The sequence below is a fragment of the Cynocephalus volans genome, chromosome 4 (assembly GCF_027409185.1).
Source record: "Cynocephalus volans isolate mCynVol1 chromosome 4, mCynVol1.pri, whole genome shotgun sequence".
Classification (NCBI taxonomy): domain Eukaryota; kingdom Metazoa; phylum Chordata; class Mammalia; order Dermoptera; family Cynocephalidae; genus Cynocephalus; species Cynocephalus volans.
Window position 1 is genome coordinate 80,071,064 of NC_084463.1, and position 26,651 is coordinate 80,097,714.

Below are 26,651 nucleotides of genomic sequence, written 5' to 3' on the forward strand. Positions count from 1 at the left end.
AGTGCACTTCCAGGGGTTATCATACTACAAGTTAGTCAAGCAACCCTTGTTAAGCTATTTTTGAAAATGAATCACTTAGGCTATTTTCCCACAACGTCTTATTCATCCTTGTATATATAGTACCTGGCACAGCATGTACTCATATATACTGGTACCAGTACAGTATGTGCCACAGTGCCTACTACAGCATGTACCAGTAAATTGCTATTAATTGAAAGAATACACACAGAGGCTTCACAATCTAAAAGGAAGCTGGGGTTTTAAAACCAAAAGCAAATGAGAGTCTGCTTTTAGGTATCTACTGTAGTGGCAAATACTAGGTTGCTAATGCAAATAATCCTAAGAATTAGTCTACATTTAAAGAAGTTAAGCCTCCTTGATTCAGTTAATACACTTTGGAAAAACAGAACATATCAGAGAAATGAGGCCAAAGGTAGGAGTTCCAGGAACAGTAACCATATATTTGGCCAGTGAGTATACTAGGTTCTCTGTGGAAAATTCTATTTTTAATATTTCCTTACTTTAGACATATAAATCACCCTGCCAGATTGTGTTCTTACTGGAAGTTCATCTGTGTTCTTTAGGTTTGGAAAGATGTGTGTGATGTTGTGATTTATAAGATATATATATATATATATATATACATACATACATACATATAGTTGTATGTATGTATGGTCTTAGTCCCCATTTCCTGGCATACAGCTCCTAAAACCCTGGAAATCTCCCAAGTAATGTGTCTTTTTGTTTTTTATTGTTTTGGCAGCTGGCCAGTAAGGGGATCTGAACTGAACCCCATGACTTTGATGTTATAAGGCCGCACTCTGAAAATGGGCCAACCCAGATGTCCTTTTGTATGCTAATGAGATGACTGATGGCTAGGGGCTCCTGGATAGCCTAAGGATCGGGGCTGGTTGCCAGGGGGCCCAACTACGTGGTTAGACAGTTGGGACTTTTAGCCCACCCCCCAACTTCCAGGGAGGGGAGAGGGGCTGATGATTGAGTTGATCACCAATGGCCAAAGATTTCATAAATCATGCATACATAACAAAGCCTCCATAAAAACCCAAAAGAAAAGGGTTTGGAGAGCTTCCAGATAGCTGAAGGTGCCTAGAGGGTGGCACGCACAGAAAGGGCATGGAAGTTCTATGCTCCTTCTCACATACCTTTCTCTATGCATCTCTTCCATCTAGCTGTTCATCTGTATCCTTTATTATATCCTTTTAAACAGGACATATAAGTAAAGGTTTCCCCTGAATTCTGTGAGCTGCTCTAGCAAATCAATCTATCCCAAAGAGGAGGGCGTGGAAACCCTGATTTATAGTAGGTTGGTATGACCAACCTGGGGCTTGTGATTGGCATCGGAAGTGGTGGGTAGTCTTGGAGGACTGAGCCATTAACCTGCGGGATATGATGCGATCTCCAGGTAGATAGTGTCAGAATGTTCGGAAAGATGTGTGATCCAGCTGGTGTCTGCTGGAGAATTGCTTGATGTGTGGGGGAAAACCCCCAGGCATTGGTCACAGAAGTGTTCTGTGCTGTACTGAGTTTGTGAGAGTAGGAAAACACTTTTGTTTTTTTCCTCTCTCAATTAGATGGTGTGAATATATGTGGTCTTCAAGCTTTTTGAATTGTGTCTATCAGCAAAAATAATTTGAGCTGAAATTCCATAAGAAATGTACTCAAAATTAGAAATTAAAAAGGTTGAAAGTGATATAAAGATGTTCTAATATTTCCACACCCCTTCAAATGTCCTGTGCACTTGCTGTTCATGCACCCCATTTTGAAGAACAGTGGTAGAAGGGTAAAGGCAGTATTTGTATCTCAAGTCAGTGGAAGAGGTCCAGGACTTCACATCTGAAATGAGTAGGGAAGCAGCCTCAGAGTGGGACTAAAACTAATTAGCTCTAGAACTGTTTTAATATAGCACAGGTTCTCAGCTTAAGTACTTAAGGCAATTTCTAGAGACTGCTGGTGTGAACTCACATAGCAAGTCTACAAGAGTATAGCTCACTTTCCCTGAGTGCTGTGATTCCTTTAAATAACTTAACTCATCTTCTTGCTTCTTGTTTGGAACAGGTTCCTTTCTGAAATTTTACACTTTTCTCTCTTACTGAATGCAGAACTCTCTGCCGCCTTATAGGAATTCAGTAGTATCTAAGACAAAGAAGTTGGTATACCATGATCCAATTTTACTTAGTACATAGATATTGCAATACATTTCACAGAAGAACATCTCGTAGTATACTGTCATTGACATTTTCCCATCCTTCCCAAAGGCAAATAGGATATCCCTACCCAATACAGTCATCCCTCCTCCTCAACTGTCCACCACTTCCAACATACCATGACTGGAGATCACTGAAAATACAGAAGGTAACTCCTTAGGGGAAAAAAGGTATTATATACAGAAATAGGATGTCAGTATGTCAGAAAAGAATTCTAGTCAACTCAAGAAAACTGGAGGGAAATATTTAACTTTAAAATAATTGAACATTAAATTAATTACTAAATTACCATTAATTCTTTAGTTATAAACTTAAAAGATATTTTGAGAAAACATATGAAAAGTTAAGTACAAAAGAACATATTTCCAAAAAGGAGATTAATGATAATACATCCTTTATACCTATAAGTTAAAAAGAAGGTAACAACAAACATCTGTATTCACACCCAACTTAAGAAATAAAAGCATTATTGGTACAGTTGAAGCTCCTTTGTGCTCATCCTACTTTACATCCCCCTCCCTCCTCAAGTTAATCAAGATTTATCATTTTCATGTATTTCTTTTTAAGTACGTCGCCTATTGCTGTGTAATAAAGCACCACAGAGGTACACGCTTAAAACGATAATCATTCACACTTGCTGAAGCATCTGTAGGTCCTGGGGGTAGGCTGGGCTTCCATTCTCTCCCAGATACCGGCTTAGCAGTCGTTCACTATCTTAACTCGTCAATATATTCAGTAAGGTACTTTTTAGATTTTTCCAGCTTTTATTTTTTTGTCTTTTTCATGACCGGTAAGGGGATCGCAACCCTTGTCTTGGTGTCGTCTGCACCGCGCTCAGCCAGTGAGCGCACCGGTCATCCCTATATAGGATCCGAACCTGTGGTGGGGGCGCCGCAGCGCTCCCAAGCGCCACACTCTCCCGAGTGCGCCACGGGGCCGGCCCTAGATTTTTCCAGCTTTTAAAATTGTCGTTAGTAAGATAGTTTGTCTGGATTTTCTTATTCACTATTACTAGAAATAAAAATCTTAACATTTAACATTGGCCTTTGGGTCTTCCTCTTCTGCCAAATGATGCAAGTTCATACTTTTTGCCTGTTTTTTATCTTTTCCTTATTGATTTATAGATGTTTTCAATGCATCCTGAATACTAGCTAAATTTCATCAGATATGTTTTGAAAATATATTCTCTCAGACTGTCTTCCTTTCTTCCTTTTTTTAGCTATAGTTTGACAACATAAGCTTTACATTTTAATGTTGTCAGGTCCAGTTTTTCTATCTTTTCTTTTATAGTTTGTACCTTATGTTCTTTAGGAAATTCTTTCATAACCCAAGGTAATAAGGATATCTTCCTATATTTTCTTCTAAATCTTTTAAAGTTTTAATGTTCACATTTAGGTCTTTAATTTATCTGGTATTGAGTCCAATTCTATTTTTCCATATAAATAACTGGTTGTGCCAGCACTATTTGAATACCTTTCCTTTTCCTCATTGATCTGCAATGCCATCTCTGTCAAAAAAACAAGTCTCTATATACAAGGATCTGTTTCTGGCTTTGGTTTTCTGCTCTACTGGTTTGATTATCTATCACCATACCAAAACCACACCATCTTACTTATAATAAGTTTATAATAAATTTTGATATATATATCAAATTACCCTGACCTTATCTTCAAATTATGTTTGCTTATCTTGGCCCTTTGCTAGCTCATATTTTATTATTTTTTACTTATTTTTTTGTGGCTGGCCAGTACAGGGATCAAACCCTGGACCTTGGTATTCTCAGCACCACGCTCTAATCAACTGATCTAACTGGCTAGCCCCTAGATCATATATTTTAGAATCAACTGGTAAGGTTCTGTGAAAAACTCTACTGGGATTAGACTGGCATTAAATTGAATTTAGAGATTTGAAAATTGATACTTCTATGAGAGTATATCTTCCTAGATATGAACTATTTAGTATTTCTTTAAGTTTCCAATAGTTTTATAATTTTCTCCATAAAGGTTATATATATTCTTTGTTAAATAAAAATATTGCTGATTTGCTGATTACTTTTGATAACATTGTAACTGATATCTCTTCAAATTTATCTTTTTAACTGTTTCTTGTTGGTATAAAGAAATACAACTCATTACTGTATACTGACTATATTTAGGAACTTTTTTGAACTCAGTTTAATAATTAATTTCACTAGAGATTCTATCTGGTTTTTTATGAAGTGAACTTGTTTTCTGCTAAAAAAAAAAAATCTTTTCTTTCTTTTTAATCATTATACCTGCTGTATCGCGGAGCCCCAAATCTGAAAGGGCACTTGCGTAGTGTTCACCTATTCCAAAGAAACTCACCCAATATTGCAATAGGTAGAGACACCGGTTTATTAGACTTACAGGAGGTGCTGATGGCGGCCCGGTCAGCTAGAAATTCACACTGCCATAGGGTACATACAACAGTCATACAGTGAACAGATCAAAGAAGAGGTATAAATCATTTGCATGCTTATGTGTAGACCCTCACCCAACTCAGAGCTTGCAGGAGATCTGGCTGGATAAATTAACCCCTCCTGGCACCAGAGTAGTTAACACTAGTATTCTAACTCTATTTACATGCTAATTTATTTACTCTGGGCTGCTGCTTTCTACTGTCTTCCATTTGTCTTAAAGGAGACGTGCCTTTCCTTGGATAAACTACCTTGGCCAGGGGTAGTTTCCCAGGGGGAAGAACTCTGGCACGTGTGGCGAGGGTGGATAGGTCTATGTCCTGCATTTACCTTACAACTGTTCTTCCTTTTTTCCTGGCCAGAGCCTCCAATAGTTAACAATATTGGGCATCCCTGTCAAATTCCTAATTTTAAAGTGAATATGACATTAACTTATAATTTTGTGAATATATACGTATATATTGTAAAGTATATATTTGTTGCATTAGATGTTAGCTCCAAAGTCAAGTGATGCTATTTTGTTCACGATGGCCTCCTTGCTGTTTCTTGAACATACAAGACCTCTCCTGCCTCTGAGCCTTTGAATCTGCCAGGAAGGATGTTTATCACATAACTTCATGGTTCACTCCATTTCTTTCAGGTCTTTGCTAATGTCTCTTTATGAGAAGTTTTCCCTGATCTCTCTATGTAACACGTGTAATGAAGAATCTGATTACATCTTGATGTTTGACTGCTGACAGCTGTTAAGCCTTACCCTCTCTGTCTTTTTCCTCCCCAAATTTTGGTAAGCTGATAAAGAAGGGAGCACCCAGGCTTTCTTGACACCTGTGGGAAACTCAAACTGCATTTAGGAACCATTACCCTGGCCCTACCCCCTAAGCACCATAAAAACCCCAAAAGAGTCTTTCTCTTTTCTCTCAGGCCATTTTTGGACGTACTTAGGAGCTGCCCTGCTCTCCCCAGAAAGCTTCATTATGTGAGTAATAAACCCTTTCATATCCTGTTGGTGTATGTGTGACTTCATCAGTCTGGACATCTGAACCAAATTTTGGGTAGGGAGTCCATCCTGCCTCAGAGTGGGATGTACACAACAAAACAGCATCCTCCTTTATTTCCATCCCTGTTTTACTTCTCTTCATAGCACTTAACAAATATGTCAGTTGGTATTATTTGTCTTGTCCCACTACATAGATCTCAGCATCTGGTGAAGTGTCTGACATAATCATCCTCCCACTCATCGATTCAACAAATAATTATTGAGTGCCTACTTTGGTCAGGCACTGTTCAAGTCTACACAATGGTGAACAAATATCTGCCCTCATGGAGTTTACATTCCATAGGGCAGGGTACGTGTTCAATATATATTTGTTAAATGAAAGAATACGAATATTACTTTTGTCTGGAGGCAAAATATTAAAAGAAACAATATCAGATTATAAATATAAAATTCTTTTTTTTTACTTTAAAATAGTGCTTACTTAAAAGAAATATTTAGGAATTTATCCTCACAAGAGATGTTATAGCTAATATAGAAAGTAGGCAATCAAAAAATATTATTTGAAGATATGTCCTTAATACTAAAGAACTCCTAAACTTGCACATTGCTGGCACTGGCAAGGTTAGAGACTTGATTTCTGGCTAATGATTATTATAGAAGATCATCAAAGAAAATTTCAGCCATTACAATCATGAAGCGTATAATTTTATATTTCACAAGGACAGTGGTCATGTTTAGCAATAGCCTCACTTATAAATAAAAGTACACTCACTTCAGTGTTGTATTGTAATGCTGTTTGTTTTCCTTTCTCCTCTTGCAAAGAACCAGCAAAGTACAAACTGCTTCTAATTGGCAATCCAAACAAAGGAGGAATCATACCAGCTAGTTTCTAATGATTCTGAAAGGCTAACTGCAAAATTCTGAGTATGGTTTAATTTAACCAAAAAGATGAAGGGCTTCCCTGCCCACCTTGTTCCATGAAAAAAGTATACTATGATTTCTAAAATTCAATACAAAGATTCACAGCTATCAACATTTCTAAACACTGATTTTTTTTTTTTTACTACCCAGAAACATCCACTCAGCAGTTGAGACAAATTTGAAAAATTTAATAATGTTATATGAATGTAAGATATTACTATTAGACAGTAGGAATAATTACATGATTCCTGATTAGTTTGTACTTGAAGAATAAACATAAAACTGATTTTGCTGGTATTACAGAATAAGAACATAATGAAGTTGGTTCAATAAATGTATGTATGTATGTATAAAAAAAAAAATGAAGACCATCCCAATTAGGTATCTTTGTTCTCAATAATCTCTTTCAGACAGATCCATGAAATAGAATACAACGTCAACATATCCCTTTCATTTCAAAGGCCAAAAAAATGGTTTAAGTAATAAAAGCATTTCTATTGAATTTTATATTAGTATCAATTAATAAATCAATTAGTTAACCTTAGTTAATTGTTTCTTTTTCTAAAAGAGTATCAGCTGATTTAATCTCGCCCAATTGAATGGGTCTCTTTTGGTTGATCAATGCGATAGAGAAACTCTGCCGGTAAGAAGTATCCAAGATATTCCACTATGTCTGGGGTAATGTCATAATGGTAGTGTCCACCTTCTCCATGATGACTAAAAAAATGAGTGTGCTCTAGTCGCAAATCAAACCCCTAGGACAACAGACAAGCAATCTGTTAGTGGTCAAATTATTTTAATTAGAATTTGTTTAAGGGGGAGGGAGAACTTTTTTTATGTTAAAATAGTTTTCATTTTATTTTAAATAGGTAATATATTCACATGATTCCAAATTCAAAGGGTGCAAAAGGATATAGTCAGTAAAATGTGGCTTCCCCTCTCTTGCCCCACCAATTTCTTTCCTTCCCTGCAGGCAACCAATGTAAGCAGTTTCTTGTATATCCTTCCAGAAATACCTACTTTTTTAAAACTCAAATTGTAGCACTACGTACATGCGGTTCTGCATATTGCTTTTTTTCCACTTAACAATATAGCTTTGCCCCATACTAGCTAACCACAGCCCACCCCTCCCCCCAAAATACAATATACCTTTGAGATCTTTGTATATCAGATCATAAGAGATTCCTCAATCTTTTATACCTATATGGTATTCCATTGTACGTACATAACTCCTCCAACTGACATTTACATTATTTCCAATTCTTCTGCTATTATAATAATGCTGTCAAGAATAACCTTTATAACTAATGATTTTACACCATTATGCATATATTTAAGGATAAAATCCTAGACATGTAATCACATGATCAAAAGATATGACCAGTATTTTGGTAGGTAATTGCTTTGAATTGGTCTATATTATAATATTTCTGTTGTTATTTGTTTTTTTGTTTCTTGTTTTGTTTTTGGCGGCTGGCCGGGATAGGGATCGAACCCTGGATCTTGGTGTTATCAGCACCACGCTCTAACCAACTAAACCAGCCAGCCCCTATACTATTTTTGTGTGTGTGTGTATAGTATTCAAATATAAAGAACACCAAATAAGATGATAGGAAACTTGAATCCTAGTTGTGATTTTACTATTTAATAAAATGAATTTGTGTGTCATTTAAAATGCCTGTGCCAGGGCCGGTTCGTGGCTCACTCGGGAGTGCAGTGCTGATAACACCAAGGCCATGGTTTCAGATCCTATATAGGGATGGCCAGTTAGCTCACTTGGGAGAGCGTGGTGCTGACAACACCAAGACAAGGGCTAAGATCCCCTTACATATAAAATGCCCGTGCCTTTACTTTCTCAAAGGTAAAATCTGCTCTGCCTAACTCACAGGGTGGTGAGCCACCTGCTCCCTTATCTTTCAAGATAATTCTAGAGACTATCCTACTTTTTAAATAACACAAAATGTGCCTAATTCTAAAAGAATATCCTAAAAATTAAGCATTATCAGGGCCGAACCCATGGCTCACTCGGGAGAGTGCGGTGCTGGGAGCGCCAAGGCTGCGGGTTCGGATCCTATGTAGGGATGGCTGGTGCGCTCACTGGCTGAGCGCAGTGCGGGCAACACCAGGCCAAGGGTTACGATCCCCTTACTGGACACACACACACACACACACACACACACACACACACACACACACCACACATACACACACACACACACACACACACACACACAAGTAAGCATTATCATTGTAGTATACTGCATTATAAAAGAAAGTCACAGACTTACTGGGTCTCTGGAGACAAAAACTGGTAGACAAACCAAAGGAGCCTTCATCTCGTAAAAATGCAACCATTTATTGATCTCTTCTTCAGAGTTCAATGGGCAGGAAGAAAATTCTGCCGGCTAGAATAAAAGATCATTAAGCTGGTAAACATACTGAACATTAATTGAGAAATAAAATTTTGAAAAATATATAATTTTATTAAGTTAAAATTTTTAAGCCTTCTTATACACTCCACTATTTTTGTCAAAGAAGTTATACACCCTAGTTTTCAAAAGGATAAATCAATGTGTACAAACTAAAACTTATGGAGTCTATCATCTCTTTTTATTTTTCATAGCTTCTCCGTTTTCCTGTGTATATGTCCCCATCCTAATCTTAAATCTCATTACTTTCTACCAGTAATGGGGGGAAAAAAGCAAAGCAACAAAAATGGGTAGAAGCATCAAAAAGAATAAAATACTTAGGAAAAAACTTAACCAAGAAGGTGAAAGACTTGTACACTAAAAACTACAAAACACTGCTGAAAGAAATTAAAGATGCCTCCAATAAATGGAAAGACATCCTGTGTTTGGGAATCAGATGACTTAATACTGTTAAGATTCAATGCAATCCCTATTGAAATCTCAATGACTGTTTTTGCAGAAATAAGGAAATCTATCCTAAAATTTATATGGAATCTCAAGGGACCCTGAATAGCCAAAATAATCTTGAAAAAGAAGCAGTTAGAGGTCTTGCACTTCTACACTTCAAAACTTACTACAAAGCTACAGTAATCAGAACAGTGCAGTAGTGGCATCAACATAGACATCCAGACCAACGGAATAGAACAGAAAGCCCAGAAATAACCCTTGCATATATGGTGAAACATTTTCAACAAGGGTGCCAACACCGTTCAGTGAGGAAAGGACAGTCTTTTCAACAAATGGTCCATAGAAAGCTGGATATCCACATTATAAGAATAAAGGTGGACTCTCACCTTTCACCATACACAGAAATGAACTCAAAATGAATCAAAGATCTAAATGCAAGAGCTAAAACCTTTAAAAGAAAATGTAGGGAAAAAGTTTCATTACATTGAATTTAGCCATGATTTCTCAGATATGACACTGAAAGCACAGGCAACAACAAAAATAAATTGGATTACATCAAAATTAAAAAAATTTCTGTGCAGAGGGTACTATGAACAGAGTGACATGGCAACCTATGGAATGGAAGAAATTATTAGCAAATTGTATATCTGATAAGGGGTTAATATCCAGAATATATAAAGAACTCCTACAACTTAACAACAGTAAAAAACAAACAGCCCAATTAAAAAATGGGCAAAGGACTTGAAAAGACATTTCTCCAAAGAGGATATATAAATATTCCAGTAAGAGGAAAATAATTCACAATAATGTGAAAAGATGCTCATCATCACTAATCATTAGAGAAGTGCAAATCAAAACCACAATGACATACCACTTCACATCCAATAGGATGGCTATTATAAAAAATTAACAAATGTTGGCTAGGATGTGCAGAAATTGAAACCCTTGTGCATTGCTGATGGAAACGTAAAATGGTGCAGTCACTGTGGAAAATGGTATGACAGTTCCTCAAAAAATTAAACATAAAATTATCATATAATCTAGCAATTCTACTTCTGGGTACATACCCAAAAGAACTGAAAGCAGGGTCTTGAAGAGATATTTGCACATTTATGTTCATAGTGGCATTATTCACAACAACCAAAAGGTGGAAGCAACCCTAATGTCAATTGATAGAAGAATGGATAAACAAAATGTGGTTTATACCTACAATGGAATATTATTCAGCCTTAAGAAGATAGGAAATTCTGATACATGCTACAACATGGATAAACCCTCATGACATTATGCTATGTGAAATAAGCCATTCAGAAAAGGACAAATACAGTATGATTCTACTTATACGAGGTACCTAGAATAGTCAAATTCATAGAGGCAGAAAGTAGAATAGTGGTTGCTGGAGAGGGTAATAGGGAGTTACTGTTTAATAGATATAAAGTTTCAGTTTTGCAATATGAGAAAAGTTCTGGAGATGTATTGTGGAGATGGTTGCACAATAACATGAAGATACTTAATGCCACGGACTTGTACACTTAAAAATTGTTGACATGGGGCCGAGCCCGTGGCGCACTCGGGAGAGTGCAGTGCTGGGAGCGCAGCGACGCTCCCACCACGGGTTTGGATCCTATATAGGAATGACCGGTGCACTCACTGGCTGAGTGCCGGTCACGAAAAAGACAAAAAAAAAAAAAAAAATTGTTGACATGGCAAATTTTAAGTGTGTATATTTTACCACAATTAAAAAAAAAAAAAAGTGGGTAGAAGAAGGCCATTGCTTCGTTTTCCTTGGTTTTTACTCTTTCTTAAAATCAAATGCATTTGCCAATATAAATGTATAGTATTATTCATGGTAACATTTGCCTGTTTGCTCCTGATAAGAGTTACCAAATGCATCTGATGAAATTATAAGTAGCTGAAGAATTAATTTTAAGGGTGATAGGTTCACAGTTCACTCAAATGAAATATATATACCCGGGAATTAGGAAGAAATGAGTGTTCTTATGTACTTTTGAAGATAGTTAATTTTGATTAAGAACAAAATAAAATATAAGCTTCTTGATATAAAATTCTGCTACATCGTGATTCAATCCTATAATCATTTGGTATTTACAAACAGATTTGTCTATAATTCTCTTGTTAATAATTTGGAAAAGCAATTAAATAGGTTCACAAATGCTCTCTCTATGCAGGATTAACTAGCTTGCCATTTAAAACAACCAAGATGAAAAACATTAAAACAAAGCATTTTCTGATGGCTTTACTAATAAAATGAAAATTAAGTTTAAGTCATTTTTATACTTCATTCAGCTATCAAAAATTGTAAAATAAAAAAGTCCTGAATACTCTGAGACTGCCTTCATATAGTATTCCACCAATAATGTCTCATAAACATATATTTAGTCCATTTCTTGGCACATGGCTCCAAACCCTTGACCTTGTTATTATAACAGCATGCACTAACAAATTGAGCTAGCTAGCTGGCCAGCCCTCTTGATTATAACATTTATGATGAATATTTCTTTCCCCCAAAGCACAACCATCTTAATAGCAAAGTCTATTATGTATTGAGTCTGGGATTCTGGTAATGAAAATAAAAAGGAGTTTTTAAAGTTTATAATAGAGTTTATCTTGATCTTAAAAAGAAATATTGAAAAGGAAGTGCTAATATGTTAACAAGAAAGAAATCTTGCTAGGCATTATCTCACAACATGACTTACAGTGTTTGGTTTGGTTTGGTGGCTGGCCAGTAAGATGATCCAATCCCTTGACCTTGGTGTTTCCGGCACCATGCTCTCCCAAATGTGTCAACCAGCTAGCCCTAATTTACATCTTGTCATTTAAATTTTTGAAATAATACGAGTATAATCATAGTAAAAGGACATGTTTAGGGTATCTCTAAAGGTACAATTCCCAACATATGATCCTAAGATCTTAAGCAAATGTACACATACATCCCATAAATGCATCTGTGCACACATGGGTCCTTACCATAATGTGAGACTTCACTTTTCCCTTCTGAATTATGAAAGTACCTCCCATCCCTACAGGCTTATCTCCATAATGTTTTTCCAGAGTCTGTCTCATACAAGTCACAAAGTTAAGTTGTCCAGTTCTTCTTTTGGCTTTCACCTCAATGACCTACAGAGGATATAAATATGCATACTATTGGCTAATCTGCAATCTTTTTATGTAAATTACTACCAAAATGAAACATTATATAATTTAATGCCATCAAACAAATATTCTCCTCTTTGCAAACACTACACAGATCTGAGTTGAGGAGTTTCAATACTCTGAGTCTTGACTGATCAATTATATATATATCAGTTATATATAATGTACTGTAATAATAAGTCTTATTCATACTTTCTTAAACTGAGAAAGAGAGGTATAGCTAAGACCTACACTGAACTCTAGAGACTCTTAACATATGTATCAAGGGTTAAGAATTCCCTGGCTTACACAGATTAACCTCTGGTAAGTGGAGGTGAGGGGGAAACAATTCCATTTTCTCACTTCCCTTAAAATTCTTGACTATGTTATCTCCACTTCATTAGGTATTTTGACTTATTTACTTCATTTCTCAAAGTGGCTATCTCTACTTAAATCTGAGAGTCTTCACAAATGCTAGCACTGAAGTCATCTCTTTGTGTATTAACATGAAGTAAAAATGAAGTGAGGCATTAATTCTCCTTATTTTCCTCCTGCTGTAAGTTTCCGCCACCACCATTTGGATTGAGCACAATGTGTGATCAATCAGGAATGAGCAAATTACCTATTTACTACCTACAAGTAGGCATTATCTATTTATTTTAGCTGCACGGTTCATGTAAGTGACTAACTCACTCCCCAAATTAATGTACTGTTACCTTTTAGTTACTCAGAAAAAGTTATTACTTACTAAGTATTATTTTTAACGTCAGATTTAAATAAGACTTTCACTCAGCCTGTAGTACTCTCTGAATCTTTCATAATTCGGTTAAAGAGCTTTTACTTTGGTAGCTCTGATTTTCTTAGGAAAACCATATTTGGGGCAATATAAGTTCAAATTTTCAGTTATCTGAGAACATTTAGAGAATACTGTGTTTTTATGGACATAAATCACCTTGCCAGGCTGGCCCTCACTGGCAAAAAGATTAGCCAATAGTGCACATCCAAAACCATGATGTTTCTCACTGTATTTCTCTAGTATGCACCCTCCATCTGCAGGGTTAATATGGGCAAAGTAACTTCCATTCACAGGAGGTTTGTGTTCACTTTCTGTTTGAATAACTGGCATAAACTGAAAAGAAAATAAAGTAATTAGTCAATCTTAGTATTACCTCTATGCAAAGAGAATATCTTGAATAAGGTAACAAAATATTTTATCCCAGATTTTAAGACATTTTATTTCAAGTCCTAATAAGAAAACATAAAATATGAAATATTTTAAATACTAAAAACTGGAAAACCATATTATAAAATGTCTATAGTATTTCTCACAGTATTTCTATAACACTGTTACATTCACTTTAAAAATATCTAGTTTTATGTCAGATAACTGGATAAGAAAAATGTATTATATTTAAACAATGGAATACTACTCTGCCATAAAAGAGAATGAAATACTGCCATTTACAGCAACATGGATGGACTTAGAGAAAATTACATTAAGTCAAATAAGTAGGCACACAAAGAGAAATAACACATGTCCTCACTCACAGGTGGGAGCTAAAAAAAACCAAACAAACAAAAAGAAAGAAAGATACAACAATCCCAATAATACATTGAACTTTCAAAAGGAGAGAACAGTACTGAGGTTATCAGAGGTGGGAAAGGGGGAAGGGGAGGTGGGGAAGGGAGGAATTGGTAAAGGGCCATGAAAAAGATTACATTGTATAATGTTGAATATGCTAATTATCCTGATTTGAGCATCACATATTACACATAGGTGTTGATATTAAACTCTGTACCTCACAATGTACCATCAACTGTGTTTCAATTAAAAAAGAGATAAAATTCTAATTTTAAATTTTAAACTTTTTTTCTATCTTTAACACTATGCAAATTATATTATATCAATGTTTCTGCAAAAGAACTTGTAAGCCAGGGCTGGCTGGTTAGCTCACTCGGTTGGAGCAGTGTTGGATAACACTAAGGTCACAAGTTTGTATCCCCACACTGGCCAGCCACCAAAAAATAACTTGCAAACTGGCCACCTCACCCCCACAAATTTGTATGATTACTGACTAATTGTCACATCAGAAGAGGCTGTGAGAGAACGGGCAAAAGGAAGAGGTCATTCATTCTTCTATTCATGAGATGCAAAGAAACTTATTTTTATACAGTAATAGTATATATTACTAGTATATATGAAATATTTATACTATTAATAGCTATTAATTTTTCTAAATAACCATCATACTACTCTAATAGTTTCCTATCATTTGGTCTGGAGGAGGGAGTTGACTAGATCATTAAATATTCCATTCATCTTCTGATCCAAAGCTGCCTTCATACCAAAAGCAAAGGTTTATAGAGAAATTAGGATCTATATGTGAGGATAAAAATCTTTTATAATCCACAGCCTTCAGCAGAATATCCTTGGAGCTTGGATTCATTTAAGGCCAAATCTATACCTTAAGAAAGTCTGAAACTAGAGTTTAGTGCTTCATTACAGTTGGACCAATTGGAGCTGTAATCCAGATCTATATTAAATAGTATCAAATCTGTAGTGAGATATGACATCAACTACTTTCAGTTCACTCAGAAAGTAGACTTTTTGACAGGGCAGTAAAAGGAAAAAGACAAACCAAATGTCGAATCAATAAAATAAAATAATTATATATATGCTGACCTCAGAATTGAACCCAAGAGTCTGAAATGGGCCTGCTCCCGCTCCAAGAATAAAAGCTCCAGGCAGCTTGATTTCTTTTGCAATTTTATTCAAATCATAAACCTATAAAGAAGAAAAGCATATTTAAATCATAACTTACACAAAGTCCCTGGTTTACTTTTCATTACTGAGTTCATTAGCACTTTTCCACATTGATCAATGAATCTTCTAACAAGAAACAGAGTAATCAACCCAACTTCTACAATCTTCATGTGTATGTGAAGAGTAAAAGTACACTTACTTTTTTTTGGTTTACAAGAGGCAATAAGTAAGGCACACCTCCTACTTCTGCAATTCTAGTTTTCCCACAGATGCCTAAAAAACATAAGCCATCTTAAAAAATAGGCAAACATCTAATTTAAATATAAAATGCCAGAAGATGCTAGTTTAATTTACTAAGAGTGTATAACTTCTCCATTTTCATAAAGAGTTTTACAAATAGCATAGTTTAGAAGATGTAAGTAGTTAGTACCCCTGTCCTGTTTTACCTTTATGGCATCAACTATATGATGATATTGGAGACACAGGTAGTTAAAATAGGACAAGTGCTAGAACTAGAGCTAAAGTTTTGATTGGCTGAGCTGTCTTTTATTAGTCTGTATTGCCTTAGTCCTTTAAAAAAAAAAATCTGTTTTTGAGAGTTTTTTTGCATGTGTGCTAAAATTGTTTTTTATTTTTAAATATTGTACTCTGGAAGAATATAAGTTCTTTAGATCCACACTGGGAAATCATCCTGACAACGTTTTCTATTCCCAAGGTTGTTTATAAAAATGGCAAGTAATTAGGCTCATGTGTTCTCATGAGAGGTGGGCACAGGGTTTGAAACATGTTGGATGGTGTGGACCACCACCAGACTACCAACACTGTAAAGGAGCCCCTGGATCTCATCTACTCTCTGTATAGCTGAAGAAATAGAGCAATTACATGTACTGTGTAATATGTTAGCATGAAACTGACAAGACTTCCATTTCTCAAACAAAACTTTTCTCCCCTCTATACTTTTTATTTAAAAAAAAAAAAAGTGCCGTCTCCCAATTATGTCTAGCTGTACCTGAGAGGTTAACTAAAAATATAAGTAGAAAGTTTCTAGCATCTAAAGTTATCACTAATTACTTTTTTTTTTAATCAAAAAGAAAACATCAAAATTTAATTTAAAGAGAAAAAAATTAGAAACTGTCTGCAAGAACAATGGAGCAAACTAGCTCCTGAAAAAGTTCTGCATCTTGGTGATCACATTTATTGCAAGGTTTGGAGAAAAATAAAAATGCCACTTAGATTAAGAAGTGCAGGTTATCTGCTGCCTTGGGTTGAATGTCCCCCCAAAACTTAATCCCCACTGTAACTGTCGAGGGTGGGAAACCCTATTATGGTAATTGAAAGGTGGGGGCTTGAAGAGGTGATTAGATTGTAGGACCATGCTGCAGTGAATGGATTAATAATGGTGGTCAGGGGTGTGGTTCTGAAGGCTATAAAAGGAGAACACATGAGAATCTTTCTCTGCTCTGCCATCTTTTGCCACATGAGACCTCTGCATTTGTTGTAGAGCCACCACCAAAGAAGACCTTCACCAAATGTGTTCCCTGGAGTTTGGACTTCCCAGCCTCCGAAACCGTAAGCAATAAATTTCATTTTCTTACAAATCACCAGTTGCAGGTATTTTGTTATAAGCAACAAAAATGGACTAATACATCTGCAAATCAACACATCTCAGGAATGAAAGAACCCTTGGGTCATTTCTTAATATGAAAATAGATGCAGGTTTCTCTTTAGAATGTCTTATACATTTAAAGAGGCAATTGTACAAAGTCTCCTATCTTCCATAGAGAGCAGATTGTTTCAGCCAACTCTCAATGGTGGGGCAACTAGTACAACACCACCTCCCCAGACAAAGGACTTTGTAATATTCCATTTTGTTGATTTATATATCTCTTCATATATTTCTTTGTCAATTAGTTACAGTTTCTCCCACATCTCCCAATATACTTAAATGTTGATCATAAGCATGTAATCTGCCTTGAAGCTCTCAGCCATTTCTCATTTTCAAATAAATTCACTCATCCAGGCCGAACCTATTGAAATCCAACTAACCAACCAGCCCCGCTGAAATTTTAAGTAATCATTAGGGGACTCTTTTAGTAGTCCAGGGAAAAAGACAAGAAATAGTGAAGAGGTCTGGACAGTTAGCTCAGTTGGTTAGAGCACAGCCTTAGAACACCGAAGTCAAGGGTTTGGAACCTCATGAACCCCATACCCGCCAGCTTCCAAAAAAAAAAAGCTAATAATGGTGACTGTAGAGATGGAGAAGAGGAAGCTAAAATCAAAACAAAACAAAAAACAAAGAAAGGGGAATAGGCAACTACGCCGAAGTAATGAGTTAAATTTTAGCCATATTGACGTCAAGTTGCCCTTAGCATATATAGGTAGAAATCTCCTATAGGCAGCTGAAAATACTGATCAATAGCTAAGAAAAAGAGAGATCTAGGTGAGACATACAGATTTCAAAGTTGTTGTATCCAGTCAGCAATTAAAACCACAGGCATAGATAGAAAAACCCAGAGAGATTATACAAAATGAAGACTCTAAGGAAAGAATTCTGGAAAAGAAGCCAGGTAAAATGAGGAAAAAAGGAGGAAGGAAAGGCACCAAGGAAGAAGAGGCAAAAGAACCAAGCAGACAGGAGAAGGAACCAAAGGGAGAGTGTCAGGCAGCAATGGCCAAACAACATGAAACATGTAGAGAGATGAAATAATACTAGTAAGCATACCACAGTCATTGGTGACCTTATCAAGACCAATTCATGTAGGGCCGAGCCCGTGGCACACTCGGGAGAGTGCGGCGCTCCCGCCGCGGGTATGGCCGGTGCACTCACTGGCTGAGTGCCGGTCACAAAAAAGACAAAAAAAAAAAAAAACCAATTCATGTAGAAAGTGCATAACTATGTTTATAAAAGATCATACATATACATATGTATCTGGTTTCCAGTATGCAATTTGAAGACTCACAAATTATTGACCAAAAAACTCCTTCAAAGTACGATGCTTTGGAGGACAGAATTAAGATTAACAATTTTTTTCTGTTTTTTGTTTTGTTTTAGCAGCTGGCTGGCATGGGGATCTGAACCCTTAACCTTGGTGTTATAAGGCAGTACTCTAACCAACTGAGCTAACCAGCCAGCCCCAAAATCAACATTCTTTTTTCTTCCTTGTACTCTTCCATGTTTTCTGACTTTTACTTAAATTAACTAATGAATTAGCAGGGAGAATATATTACTTTCATATTTGTAAGAAACATGGCTATAAAAAAGTATTATGCTAAATGCTTTCAAAGTGCTAAGAGAAATTGCTATCTGGTACACAAACCTTCTAGAATTCACACAACTACTTAATCAAAGACTATTTAAGCTGGAAAGATATTCAACTCAAATCCCCCCACTTTAATGTATCTGAGGCCCAGGTACATTAAGTGGCTTACTCAAAGTAATGTAATCTGTATGTGGCAGAGATAGAACTAGTGTCTAGGACTTCTATGGCAAACTACTTTTTAACAAAGATGTTAATTACATAATAAAAGAACATTCTCTTTATCTCCAAATTCCTCACCACAGCAGATAGTCCTGCATGTGAAATCCTGATTAGGACTCATACTGTTTACTTAGCCTGTTTCAAGCTTCAGTTTTCTTACCTATAAACTGGGGCTAGTACTTACCTTGCAGTCTTACTGTAAAACTTAGGACATCAGATAAAGGTATCTATCACACTGTCTGACAAATTATTTTATTCAACCAATATTAATTTCCCTTCCTTCTCACTTCAAACAGTGGATAGTTAATTTGCAAATTTATTGAAAGGTTCTAAGTATTTAATAGATAATTCAAGTACCATGCTTTTAAGATCCCTTCTGGTCTTGAATAAATAAAATAAAAACAGTAAAGTAAGTTTCCATAAGTCACTTGAGCAATCAAAAACAGAACTCCCATGTGATATCACGTATTCTAGTCTACTGAATATCTATTACATAACCTGTAAAGATTACAAAAGTGCATAAAACACAATCTTTTCCCACAAGGTTATAAAATGAAATTTGATCAATATTAGAAAACAGCACAGAAATTGAGCACAATTTAGCCTAAAAGTTGTGATAACATCCTTTTTTTGTAGGTAATTTAAGATGACCCTTAAAAATAATTCTGGTTTCAGGAGAAGATTTTAACTCAAAAACAAAAGCTAATAGCAAAAACTGCTTACCTTTTACAGGAAAGGTAAATGGTTCCTTAGTCAAATCAGGGCAATCAACAACAGAGACCTGGACATCAGCATAGTTATCTTTTAGCCCCTTCTGCATAACTAATAAAGACAAGGAAAACAGTTACTTAACATTAGGTAAAAATTTGGTTACCACATTTCACATCTTTTCTCAACTTCTTTGTATGTCACACTCCCACCCTAAACTTATGCAATAAACAAATAAAATTAAAACGACAGACATAATTAATCACAAGATATAACAGACCAAGACACTTAAATACTTCATCTACAGTGATTACAAACCACTGAAAATACTGTACATGGGTTAGGACTACCTTCCTTTTGAGGTGGTGTCGGGCTAGGGCTCAGACCCTTCAGACCCATTGTACAGACTGGGTCACAGACCCCTCATATGCCTGCTGGGTCACCAGACCCCGCACAAGCAGGTCGCGAGCTAGGTAATTGGGAAAGATCCCGAGAGCCAATGGCAGATGACAGGGGCTCAGAGCTCAGCTTGTAACAATAGTCTCCAGCAGCAGTAGCGGCCTCCCTGTGGCCCCCCAGGGGTGGGGGACCCTGTGGATCAGAGCCACTCGTCCTTTATACTTAAGTCTGATAACCCTGGACACCTGAGCACACATGCGCAATTACATTAGACAATAACCAAGGAACACCTGGGCGCACGTGCATGTTTACATCAAATGCTCCGCAAGGTTCTGAACATCTGAGGGACCCTGACCATTTTGCTATATTTTCCCTACAGGAGGGGATTCCAAAAACCTACTGAAATGTAAATATTTAAACTGTTTAAAAAGTAAGCAATCACATGCAACAACTTCATTGAAGATTACAGGCAAAATGTTGAGCAACAGAAGCAATGGCCGTTTGCTCAGTTGGTTAGAGCGTGGTGCTGATAACACGAAGGTCCAGGGTTTGATCCCTGTACCAGCCAGCGGCAAAAAAGAAAAAAAAAAAAAGAAGCCAGACACAAAAGAGTACATAATATATATGACTTCACTTTATGTGTTTCAAAAACAGGCAACTGACCTAAGATGGCAGAAGTCAGAATAGTGGTTACGTCTTGGGGTAGAGACAGTGACTGTGAAGTACATGAAGAGTGTTCTGGGATGTTGCAAATATTATGTATTTTGATCTGGATGGTAGTTATGTGGCTGTAAACATATGTTAACATTCATCAAGCTGTTCAATTAAAATTAGTGTACTTTATCATAGATATGTTATACCTCAATAAAAATGTAAAAAAGCATTGGTGTCTCAAAGGTAGAAATCTAAGAGCAATGTACTTTTAAGGATCAAAAGTCCTTACAATGGCTGGCTGGTTAGCTCAGACGGTTTGAGCACAGTGTTGTAACACCAAGGTGCTTTTTTTTGGGCGGCAGCTGGCCAGTACGGGGGTCTGAACCCTTGACCTTGATGTTATATAACACAGAGCTCTAAACAACTGAAGTTTAGTCTTTGAGATGCATTCTTTAAGAACATGAAGTCATCCTAAATCTAGCCATATGGTTACTCCATACCAGATTTTTTATCTATATAATAATGGAATCCAAACTGACTAGAAAATTCCCCTACCTAGACTAATTACTGTAGACTTATGAATATATAAATTAAGATTTAGTGTGTGGAAATATAACAAAATCTATTTTTTTACCAATTACAAAGTGAACAAGGTCTTACTATAAGATTTTCTAATAAAACTGAAAATAAATTTTAAGTCAAAAAACTTATATTAGATTTCTATTTTGTACTGAATATATCCTGTACACATAGAAGGAAAATAGAAACATAAACACACAAGAGAAGATAGGTTCTAGAAAGGTATGCGAAGAAAAGATTCCTAGATGTCCTGTTATATCAGGGAAGACAGAAAGACTGATAGAAAAGAAATACAGGCCAAAGAATACTAGCAATATAGACTGCTTACTAGCTACCATGATTAGGTATTATTTCTGTCTTCATTTTATGTCTCCATTTTTGTTTTCCTTTTCTCACCTATCTTCCCTTCTTCCAATTTATCTTGGGAAGCTGCCTTAAATTCTTGTTTGGACAAGGTAAAATATATAAAAATATACACGGAGAAACCTAAGCAAGTTCACTGGCAGTCTGTCTTAACAAGAGGGGGAGAAAAGTAGTATATTGGGAACATGATTAATACACACGGTAGATTACATATTTAAAGAATATTGTAGCTGGTAAAAAGTTAAAGCAAAATTGTGCAACCTTTGGGCATCACATGTACTTAAGTCTTGGATTACTATAGTTGTTTTCATCCTCTTAAGTTGGTATCATCAAGAATCTATAAATGATGAATTTAATTTTTTGAGAAACAGAATTTTGGACTTTCTCAATGAAAACAGTACAGAACAGATACTAAAATGGAAAATGAATTCTGTATCAAAAGTACTATTTTGGTAAGTAAGATATAGATATACATAAGTATCCAAAGTTAATATTATTTTTACCTCCAGCAAGCTCCTCTAGACTTGGCACATGAAAAGAAAACTCAGCACAAGCCATTTTCTTTCTTCTTTAGGTATGAGGTTGTACAAATAAAGCTATTGTTGGCTAATTATCCTAAGAGTTCACAATGCTCCAAGCATGAACAGCTGCTGCTCTGGAAATGAACATGAAGAGTTCAATTATATAAAGAGGGCAAAAGGGCACTTAGGTTTCTATCCTCACAGAAAGGCAACCATAGCTTCTAGCATTTAATATTCCAAGTGAGAAATGGACAAATGATCTCTTTTAATACTGATACTTTAAATGGCTGATGTTTAAAATAGACAAGAGAAAATGCCAAAACAAGAAGGCACAGATGATTCATTTTCTTTAGTCATATATCTAGATTTAACATGCAATTTTCTAATAGTCTAAGGAAAATAGGTCTTGAAGCAGAAGGTATTTATTAAGTTTTATGAATAAGCATTTAAACGGTTGTAAATAACATTATAGAACTCTCAAGTATTTCCATAACAGATAATTTGTGTTTTCTACTCTATATTTGATATTTAGGCTAAAAATTAAATAAGTTTATTAGACTATGACTTTTACAAAAGAAAATTTAAATTTCTTTTTTTTCTATTTTTTTTTTTTTTTTTTGTCTTTTTTGTGACCCGCCGCGCCGCGCCGGCCATCCCTATATAGGATCCCAACCCGCGGCAGGAACACTGCTGCGCTCCCAGCGCCGCACCCTCCCGAGTGCGCCACGGGGTCAGCCCAGAAAATTTAAATTTCTAATAGAAATGGAAATTTCTACAGAATTATTAGCTTTGGAGTTTAAAATTTTACTTTCACTTACAAATATAATTTCTTGGTAAGCAGCTTTAATGATCAATTATTCTGATAATCTAACCAATTATAATTTGATATTTAAAAAATATATGCTAAGTATGCTTTACAATAAATAGATAAACACAAACAGATTAATATCTTACCTCAAAAGTGTTCGGGTGAGGGGGTGCGCAAGCAGAGTGAGATAAATAAAATAAAGGCAGGAAAAAAAAAGTAATATGAAGTGGGCAGGGAATCCCACTCTAGGCCAATCACAAGAATGAATATAGACAAAACTCTTAAGGGGCTGTCTGGTTAGCTCAGCTAGTTAGAGCACGGTGTTATAAGACGAAGGTCAAGGGTTTGGATCCCCATACTGGCCAGCCACCAAAAGGATCTTTCTAAGAGCACTTTGGAATTCCCATTAAAATTGTTAATAGAACACCTCATTAATCTGGATAGTCTCTGGCTTTTAAATGCTTATTTAGCAAGTGAAAGCTCCCTTGCGGCAATTGAAAATTCTTCCAAAAAATATTTTTTAAAAATTTCCCAAAGATTCACAGGTTTCTTAGAAACTGGGGTTCTAGTTTTGATAATACTTTCCAGCAACATATCTTCTACAAACAAGCTATCGCATACATTTAGGACTTGAAATTCACTTTTGTACTTTATCAAATACCAGCCTTCATTGTCTTTTAATTATTTAATATACATAATCTGATCTCCCAAATAAAACATAAATAACTGTTGATAACAAGCCCCAAGTCCTTTATAATCATACTTCAATTATCTTAAACATAATTTTGAGGTGAATAATCTAACATTGCTCAGGAATGAGACACTTTAACTTTTTCTGTTGAAATAATTTCAGATGGACAAAAATTACATACAAATAGTTCCTGTATCCTCTTCACCCAGATTTTCCAAATGTTCACATTTTATCACATTCTTTATTAGGCAACCAGCAAGTACTAACTTATTTATGAACATGTCAAAATCTCCACAATGAATAGTATATTCATTTATAATGAGGATACAAAAAGCACTTCAGATATTTCTTACAATAAGAATGAAAGGATTCAAGTTAAATTTCAAATACAATCCTAATTTTATACCCTTTACCATCTCTAAAAGAACTTCAGTTTTGTTTGTTTGTTTTATTTCCCCACCAAAATAGAAACAAAGTCTAACCCTGGGAGGTGACAACCTTAATAACTGGTTTAGAAATGCAGAACTTCAGACAGGCCAACAGCACAGAAGGCAGTGTGGTATTATGTGTATGTATGTGTGTGGGAGGTGGGGGGAGGCTGGAGTTGAGTGATGAGAAAGAAGTTAGGAAAGATTCTCATGTAAACTCAGAGTGGCTCCAGGAGGAAAGCCTTGTACCAGATGGAGGCAAACAATATTTACCTTTCTGATTTAGTTGGTAGGAGTCAATGATCCAGAAATAGGATATAGAGAACAGAAGAATAGAAATAGGAAGCATTTGGCTAAGTGGAGCTGCAGAGACAACATCCAAAGGGGTAGACCAACTATGGCAACCAAGCTGATTACCATTTATTAAGTACACACAATATACCAGACACCGTTAGGAACTTTACATTCTCTCAAAATTTCTCATAATCATGACAGGTAGGTATTATCCTTTTCATTTTACAAAACTGGAAATAGGCCAGAGAGAATATACCGCTGTATTTACCCAATATATCTCAGCTAAGTAACAGAAACATGGTTCAAAACCATATCTAATGCACTGTAAACCATGCTGTTTCACCAGTGAAGGAATGATATATTTCTGTTCACAAAAGGGAGGAATTTGTTTAGAATGATTCTAAAGCACTCAGGAGTATACCTGTGATCATCTGTTTGCTTTGCCTTTTCCCCCTAGACTGTGGTCTCTTATCTATCTTCCAAGTATACCTAGCCTACAGTGGGCACTCGTTTAGCCTGTTATTTATTATACATTTACAATGTACCAGACTCACAAGGCTCTGGGACAGGGCTGGCTTCATTGATGTGTAACAGGGTGTGTAACACAGGGTCATGTGCTCAGAATGAACCTTGGTTTAATGCTCTGTTGTCACCTTGAAATTCTTAACAACTTTGTATCTGAACTTATGTTTTGTTTGAGTGAAGTCTGATAGGACAATGAAGTATGAACAGGACCAGAGGAGAGAGGTGCAATGTGTGTGTCCTCGGCTATTTCTTTCTTTCTTTTTTTTTTCCAATTTATTTTTTCCGCAGCTGGCAAGTGCGGGGATCGGAACCCTTGACCTTGGTGTTACAACACCCGGTTTTAACCAACTGAGCTAATCCACCATGCCTCGCCACTCCATTCACATAAAATGTTTGTGATGCCACACAAGCACAGAATTCTGATAGACCCAAGATGCATGAGAGTTCAGGGAGACTCAAAGTCTCTGGATTGCATAGAATGTTGGTAGAACGTGCACATATCAAGAAGTAAAATAAAAACAGGTGAATTAGTATTGTGCAGTGTTTCCATTGTTCTATTAAGAACGAAATACACATGCTTGTATGAGCTACAAAATACTAATTGCAAAACTTCAGTGATTCTGCATACGAGTTAAATGTTCTTACATTTGTATTTAAAACTGGCATTGCACAATATAAAGATAAATGGTAAAATTCATACTAATAGTTTTAATTTTTAATTTTTCTTTACTAATAATCACATTAAATAGCAAATCTAAAAGCACCACAAGTTGACAGCAATACCACAAAAAAAGAACTGATATTTTATTACCCTTAATAGCACTTTTCCCTTTTTTTTGAACAAGGGACCCAGCATTTTCATTTTGCACCGAGCCTCACAAATTACATAGCTCCTGAATATAGCAGTGAATAAGACATGACATACCTGTCCTAGAGCTCACTTCAGTAATTGTATAGACTGTGGATCGAATGTACTGGGCTGCCTACAGGATCAGACTTTCTCTCCCTGGAATTGTACAATATTTGGAGTAAAATTGAGTAAAAAGGCCAGATTGCTTTCAAAGGCCTGTCCAATCCTAAACAAAACTAGACAACTTTACTGGTTTGTCATATGTACACGAAGTCTGAAAGCGGAAAAATCAAACGAGTTCATTCCTGTTTTTTTAACTACTTAGGGGGGAAAAAAATCCACCCAAACCAAACTAGTTCAAACTGTTTAATCTTAACTCAGTAACCGTTCAGGGAACTAATAGGGGAAGGGGGAACTCAAGCAAAAAAAAAAAAAAAAAAAAGTCCTCCGCTGAAGTTTAGTAGCCTGGCAGGCGAAAGGGTGAGCTAACAAAACCAGTCCAAAGGTGGGGAGAGGAATGCGGCGTGCTATGGAGCATCCCTGGCCTCCAGTACAAAGATTACACATTTGGGGTCATGGTCAAAGTTATGAGCCTTTCCCAATACTTTAACACGGTAGAGATTTTTGGAGGCAAAAGTAGACATCGTATAGCAAAACAAACGCGCGCACACACACCGAGATCAGGCTTTAGAAAAGCAGTCGACAGCTCAGCAGGTGCCAGACCACCGGAAACAAGTAGAGCTGAAAGGCTGTTTTCTCACAGCTCACGTCCATTCCGCTCACTTGACCCTACAATTTCCTTTTGCTACTTGCTGAAATGTTCTTGGCTATTCCACTTACCTAGTCTGTCGGAGAGCCCACACCTCAATCCTCATCTTTGCCTCGGTCAACCCCGCGTTCTCCGGGCAAGCGAGGTTAAGCCCCGCCCACTCCCAACCACGCCTCCCCACACGACAGTCAAAATGGCGCCCGCGTC

The 26,651-nt window shown here is 36.3% G+C and overlaps 1 protein-coding gene across 7 annotated transcripts; it reads right to left on the reverse strand.

Annotated features, from left to right (window-relative positions):
- Nucleotides 1-1,777: 1,777 nt before the first annotated feature.
- Nucleotides 1,778-26,612, reverse strand: C4H11orf54 (chromosome 4 C11orf54 homolog). 7 transcript variants are annotated; one of them, XM_063095351.1, is made up of 10 exons: nt 26,516-26,612; nt 25,751-25,831; nt 22,062-22,213; nt 19,579-19,677; nt 15,576-15,649; nt 15,296-15,397; nt 13,565-13,741; nt 12,448-12,597; nt 8,872-8,988; nt 1,778-1,857 (listed from the first exon to the last, which is right to left on the reverse strand). In XM_063095351.1, the coding sequence occupies exons 3-10, from the start codon at nt 22,114-22,116 to the stop codon at nt 1,852-1,854; spliced, it is 780 nt and encodes a 259-aa protein (XP_062951421.1). In that variant the 5' UTR covers nt 22,117-22,213; nt 25,751-25,831; nt 26,516-26,612; the 3' UTR covers nt 1,778-1,851. The 7 variants fall into 7 exon arrangements, with proteins under 7 accessions (XP_062951421.1, XP_062951422.1, XP_062951419.1 ...); XM_063095352.1 differs by lacking the exon at nt 1,778-1,857 and adding an exon at nt 2,136-2,361; XM_063095347.1 differs by lacking the exon at nt 1,778-1,857 and adding an exon at nt 4,357-7,338.
- Between the last annotated feature and the right edge of the window lie 39 nt (nt 26,613-26,651).

Coding starts and splice junctions, on each gene's coding strand:
- C4H11orf54 (XM_063095348.1), bottom strand. CDS start 22,116: ATGGCTTGTGCTGAGTTTTCTTTTCATGTGCCAAGTCTAGAGGAGCTT. Junction 15,650..19,578: donor ATTTACCTTTCCTGTAAAAG/GTAAGCAGTTTT, acceptor TATGTTTTTTAG/GCATCTGTGGGAAAACTAGA. Junction 13,742..15,295: donor CTCTTGGGTTCAATTCTGAG/GTCAGCATATAT, acceptor TTTTCTTTTCAG/TTTATGCCAGTTATTCAAAC.